Here is a 6,782-nt window from a genome sequence, read left to right as displayed (position 1 = left end):
TAAACAAAATTTATTATGGCTTCAATATTTAAAAAAACTTAAGTAGAATCAACAGTAGAAAAAAAACGTATTATATTATATTAAAATTTCCCAACCGTCACCCCGCTCTGTCCCCATGTGGGGACAAATGAGAATAAAAGTCTCACCCATCCCACCTTTTACGACGAGGAGACGGTTGGAACTTTTCATAACGGTTCTTGTCACCTTATTGGTGATAGTGGAACGGATGGAACTTTATTCTCACCTGTCCCTACGAGAGGACAGAGCGGGGTGACGGTTGGGAATAATCCAAAATAATTAAAAAAAAAAGGAAATATCGTATTCAAATAATACAAGACGTAGTTTTTTGTATATCAACAATTTTATAGCATTTGGGCACTAGCTTTTGTAGTTTTCAGAATATAAAAATTGCTCAAATTAACTTCCGAATTGAGTTTAAATAATTGAACGCACCTTTAGCGATGACATTTTATCTGTCATTTTTAGATGACGTTTAAATACTTTTAACCTCTAAAAAATAGAAAACAGTTTTAATTGTAGTTTAAAACAGTCTTTTAAATATGTGAAAGAACTAAATAAAGTTACGATAATTATGGGAAACATTTTTTAACGGCTTTTTTAATTTCAAATATGGATAAAATGGCATTGCTTGGTGCAATCGTTATCGAAATACTTTTTCTACATTTACTGTCACTATTTTAATGTATATTTCAATATTTAATAAATAAAACAAAATGTCTTTAAAACTTGCAAAAAACTTACTACTTTTTAAAGAAATATGAATTTTTAAGTATTTAAATGTATAGTAGAACCTCGATAACTCAAAACCCGGTAACATAAAAACCTCTGTAACTTCAAAAAATATGTTCCCTTCCCATCAGAGCCCAAAACCTCTACAACATAGACCCTTGATAACTTAAAAACCTCTATAACTTCAAAAAATAATATGTTCCCTTCCCATCAGAGCCCAAAACCTCTACAAAGACCCTTGATAACTTAAAACCTCTATAACTTAAAGTATTTTGTTTCCCTTGGACTTTAACTTATCGAGGTTCTACTGTAAAATGTTTTTATACTTTCCAAATGTACGGAAATAGTTGAATTTTGAATATCCAAGGTCATATTTACTCTGTGCCTCATTTGTTTGAATATTAAAAAAAAAACAATAAATTCCAAAATATTTATTATAACCTAAAAATTTAAACATGCTAGGATTTAGTTGTTAAGTTTAATTTTGTTTATAATATCGGGTACGAGATGTGGAAGTTTGTTTTAAGTTGAATTCGCTAGATGTCACTTTTAGGCGGGAATCGCTTCGAAAATGACATTTCATTGTTTTTTTATGTTTTTAAAAGTGTAGATGATGTAACCTTGGTTGAGATTTTTTTTTAATTGTAATTAAAATGATTATTGTAATAAAAATATAAGTATTGAAATAAATATTTGAAACAAATGAGTTTTTTTTTTCCTTTAGATTATTTTCAGAAGCGATTTCTGTGACGTAAAATGTCGGAAGATGTCCTTTCTAGAAAATGTTCACCAAATTCTTTTTTATGTTATTTTCGTTTTGTTTGTAATATTAAATACATTATAGGCATCTTTAAATGTATGAGATAGAAGATTGACATCTCCGATATTGTTTTTTTCAATGTAACCATTTATTGTAAGGCTTTTAAGAATAAATACGCATTTTTTATCGAATCTTGTTTTATTTCAGAATTCAATTCTTCACAGATATGCATCACGATCTTCATAACGTTAGGTAAATTATGTACATAAAAAGTTAGAAAATCACTGGTACAGCTGTATTCGAACCTAAGACCTGTAGAATTACCTTGAACTTATCTACAACTAAGATAAATTTCTTCGTTGGAAAATATTTTTATCTAAACATTTCCGAACATATACTTTGGTGAGTCAAAATGGCGGGTGTACCATAGATAATTAAATTATACTTACTAAAAATTTACCTAAAATGTACTATTTAGTATCTCGCTAAAAAAAATAATACCTTCTCTAGAACGAAATTAAGTTACACCCGCCATTTTGACTCACACACTTTGCTATGAGAAAAGGGATCCCTTTTTTATCCGTAATTAGATATTATTTTACACCCAGACATAACCCTTGAAAGCCTTTTAACAGTGGTAGAGCCCGCTTAAACATTTTCGCACTGTAGGGCTCTCAGCAATACCACGACCACACAGAAAACAGACGTGAAGTGGATGCAATTCCGCGTTTTGTCTAATGAGTGTGGTACAGGCCTAATTTTAGTCCATTTCCCTTTTCTAAGAGGAAAGGATGGGAAGGAAAAGTGGATTTGACCGTAGAGGAGATACATAGGAAGGAGAAACGTCCTCTTTATGTGCGTCTCCGTCAATTAAGGGTAGGCAGCGCTGCAATTGCGGATGTTTATGTGCAGTCGCTTTCCATTTCAGTGGATTCAGGCCGCTTGCTCGTTTGCCACCTCATATTATAAAAAAAATACTGTCAATATATTTTTTTATAGTTTTGTCATTTTCTATGTTAAAGGTTTTTCATAACTTTAGAGTCATAAGCTTATCTCTATATAATGGTTACGAAATAAAACACAATATAACAAGATTTTTAATTTTTTTTTAATATTTTCTTCCATTACTTAATCCAACATTATATAAATAGTATTTCATATATACTATAAATACAAAATAACTTGAAATTTTCTGAAAGTTGCCATGTAAAAACTAAAACGACACCGAGCTACAAAAACTATGGAGAAATTATATTCATGGCAACACTAAAATGATACCGTACAAAAAATGGTCGATTTTAGGAAAAAAAACTTTTTTTTAGGTTAAATAAAAGATAGTTACACAATTCATAGGTTTTTTTAAGCCGGGAAATTGACGATTTCGTAAACAAATTCTAGTTTTGTAACAATGTTTGAAGAACTTTAAAATATATTGATTTTTGGTGATTACAGTAAAAAAAAAACATCCTGATACTTTTGGGGCAGCCAAAAGAATTGTTTATAGTTGAAATTCACTGAAATAAGAAATTAAAAAAATCTGCTATTACATGAAAAAAAAATAAAAAAAATTGCACATTTTTTACGTATTAAATATGAAAATATTAGAAACCAGACTATTTGGGTTTAAATGAAAATTTAAATCTATTCAAGTCATGCATAAAAAATCAATTACAAAGAGAATTAGACAAAAGCAACTCGAAAAAAAGCTACCGAGATAAATACAGACATTTTTTAACTAAAAAAAAACACATTTTTTATTTGAATTTCAACGAAAAAATATCTTTTAACTGCCCTAAAGTATATTTATTGCTGGTGTGAATTGGAAGCTGTTGGGTGATCACGAAAATCCCTCCAATGTCTTTCAACAAATTTACGTATATAATTATATGGTTTGGAATCGTGCTCACCTATTACATTCTCTACCTGGAAAAAAAATATTATTTACTAGCTGTGGCACGCGAATTTGCTTTTATATTACTCACAGATAAATTACCTTTCTAACGGTGAAAGAAATTTTAAAATTGTCCCAGTAGTTTTTGAGTTACTTCAATACAAACAATAAATAAAATTCTTTCTTTATAATAGTATAGATTACACAGCGACAATCAACGTTTTTGGTGAAAGAATTATTGAAATTGACCCAGTAGTTTTTGAGTTATCTTAACATACAAAAATACAAATCTTTTCCCATTATAATATCAAGTAAATTACATACTTTGTATGGTGGTGTGATTGTTACTTCATTATAAACTCTGATACTCTGCCCTGCCCAGGACACATCATCTATTACCCGTGCAATTGCCAAGAAAAGACGCTGACCTTCTGGATCCAAGCATGCCGATAATGCTGACACCTGCAATATTAAAAGACTTTCATCAACTTGCCCTTATCCCTTACGGAGGGTCGGCACAGTATGTGCTCTTCCATACATCTCTATCAGTCATATCTGAATACACTCCTTTCTTAAGCATATCCTCTTTCACACAATCCATACATACTATATTCTTTGGTCTTCTTCTACCTTTGTAGCCATCCACATTCATTCTTAACACATTCTGGTTTATGTCCCCATCGTCTCGTCGCATATCATGTCCTCAATTTCTCCACCACTGGCGTATACTTTTAAACTTCCTCTAATATACACATTCTTAACTTTAGCCAATCTTGTCACACCACACATCCATCTTAACATACGCACATTAGCCACATGCAATCTCCTTTCATCCGCAACTTTGGTGGCCCGACATTCAGATCCCTTAAGCTTAAGAGGCATTCTTGGATAACAAGTCACACCAGTAAACTGTCGCCATTTCATCCAACTTGCATTAATTCGGCTTTTCACGTCCCGGTCAACGCCACCGTCGAACTGGACTAGAGAACCAAAGTACTTAATATCGGAGCAGGTTGGTAGAGGCACACCATTAAGGCGATTGGAGGGAAGCTGCTCGGACCGCCAAAATCACAAAATAAATGCTCTGTTTTGCAATATTAAAATACTTTAAAAATTTAAATTAATAAACATCTTTCTCTTTATCCTACTCATGTAGGGCGGAACAGATTTTTGTCCTCCACATAACTCTGTCCGTCTCAGTCACTCCCTTCATCACCTTTCACACAATACATCTCTTTCTATGTATATTGGTGTATCGTAACTAATGTCCTTGTAACATGCGATTCATCTCATAACATGCCCATACCATGTTCTTTTACTCCTTACCTCTACCACTGGGACTCTAAAACTTCTAAGTAAGTTAACATAAAGTTTTATACATAAACTTATTTATGATTGTTAAGTGATAATCTTACTAATATTAATGTGAAAGTTTAGATGGATGGATGTTAGATGTTGTTATTTCCCCTTCCTATGCATCTCCTCCACCGTCAAATCCTCTTCCCAACCTCTCCTTAAAAGAAAAGGGTGGTAAAGAGAAAGGGACTTAAATTAGGCGTTCGGCACCACACTCATCAGACAAAACACGGAATTGCTTTCATTTCACGCCTGTCTTCTGTGTGGTCGTGGTATTACACCGGGTGTGCCCTGCAGTGCTAAGATGTTAAAGCGGGCACTACCACTGTAAAAAAAATAATCTAACAAGTAGCCTGTGTTCTGTCCGACTATTATAAACCTGTGACAATTTTTACCTAGATATATTAAACTGTTTTGGAAAGATATAGTAACAAACATCCAAACTTTCACATTCATAATATTGTAGTTTATCGTTAAAAATGGTGCATTTTTAACATCTTTTATATGTAAATAGCTTAAAATATAACTAAAGCTGTCAACCATGGCTCCATCCGCAATAAAATAAAAAAAGTAGCCTATGTGTTCTTCCAGATTATCCTCTACATCTATAGCAAATATTGACATCCATTCAGTAGTTTAGGCTACAAATTCTAACAAACATGCATCTAAACTTACACATCTTACTAATCTAACTAATATTATAAATGCGAAAGTTTAGATGGATGGATGGATGTTTGTTAGCGTTTGTAGCCTAAACGGCTGAACAGATCTCCATGAAATTAGGCACAGGTTTAGAGCATGGTCTGGTAAAACACATAGGCTACTTTTTATCCTGGGATAAGTTACGGTTTTTTAATGTTTACTTGATCATTCTGCAACGGTTCAACATATCTTATTGAAATTTGGCACAGATGTAAAACAAAGTCTAGAGTATACATGGGATAACCTTCATCTCCGAGAAATGTCCGGTTCCCGGGATACATAGCTTTTTGTTATTTATATAGTTCATATGTTTTCTAATACCACGCCGACGAAGTCGCGGGTAACAGCTCATTTATAATATTAGTAAGATTAGTAAGAAGTAAGATATACATAAACTAACTATTGAGATTCCATAAAATATAGAAACCAGGTTGTTTCTGAATACTTACATTACAATGTACAAATTTTTCTCAATAGCAAAGCTTTAATAAATGTGATAACTAAAATATTCATGAGAGAATTTCATCATTCATTCTGATAATTACTTGCGACTTCGTATGAAAAAACTAAGTAATTAGGCTATGTTCCAGACTATCATCTACATTTGACTATCGAGACACGTTTATTAAAACTTTCGCATTCATAGTAGGATAACTTACCAATCTTCGTTTATTTTCTATAGAATTCCGTACTCTTGTATTCAATCTGTGTAGATTTAACGATTGTGGTGGCTCCGGTACGGTTGTTACTTCCTTTTTTATTTGCACATCGCTCACAAGCGACAGATTAACAATATTAACATCATGTCTCTTTGGATTTCCGCTTGATGAAGGACATTTTAATATTAACATTTTCGTTTGAGGATCAAAAGCCAACACTTCGCCCTCGATCTCTTCATTATAGCAGGTCTTGGTGGCAACTATACTCCCGATGGTAAAACAGTCAGAAACGACTGACGACATTTTAGATTGCAACCTTCGTTGGTTTTTAAAGATTTTGATACTCTCACATGCAGGTTATATGTTGTTATGTAAATAATTCGCGTGCTAAATTATTTTATCTAGGCGACAGCGAATGTCCGCCATTGATGATTGACTTATGAAGTTTTCGCTAGGGTTGGGAGTATCAATCGATTTAGTGTTACGAAAAATCGATTTAAATCGAATTGGTTTGTGTTTGATTTTATGTAGAAAATAGTGCAATACACGTTTCATTTATATAAAAAAGTGGAATTAATGATTATGTGGAAATTAGAAACGAAACAATTCTTTTTCACGACAAAATAATTTTTAATCTGAGTTCTGAGTACGCGTAAGTACACCC

At 32.5% G+C, this 6,782-nt stretch overlaps 1 protein-coding gene across 1 annotated transcript; it reads right to left on the bottom strand.

The window, feature by feature from the left end:
- Nucleotides 1-3,106: 3,106 nt before the first annotated feature.
- LOC106103000 (protein LSM12 homolog) lies at nucleotides 3,107-6,549 on the bottom strand. Its single transcript, XM_013282628.1, has 3 exons — nucleotides 6,119-6,549; nucleotides 3,726-3,863; nucleotides 3,107-3,433 (listed from the first exon to the last, which is right to left on the bottom strand). The coding sequence occupies exons 1-3, from the start codon at nucleotides 6,419-6,421 to the stop codon at nucleotides 3,314-3,316; spliced, it is 561 nt and encodes a 186-aa protein (XP_013138082.1). The 5' UTR covers nucleotides 6,422-6,549; the 3' UTR covers nucleotides 3,107-3,313.
- Between the last annotated feature and the right edge of the window lie 233 nt (nucleotides 6,550-6,782).

Source organism: Papilio polytes, unplaced genomic scaffold (assembly GCF_000836215.1).
Source record: "Papilio polytes unplaced genomic scaffold, Ppol_1.0 DF823879.1, whole genome shotgun sequence".
Lineage (NCBI taxonomy): Eukaryota > Metazoa > Arthropoda > Insecta > Lepidoptera > Papilionidae > Papilio > Papilio polytes.
Note: the sequence above shows the minus strand (reverse complement) of the source record. Positions and strands in the feature narration are given on the sequence as shown.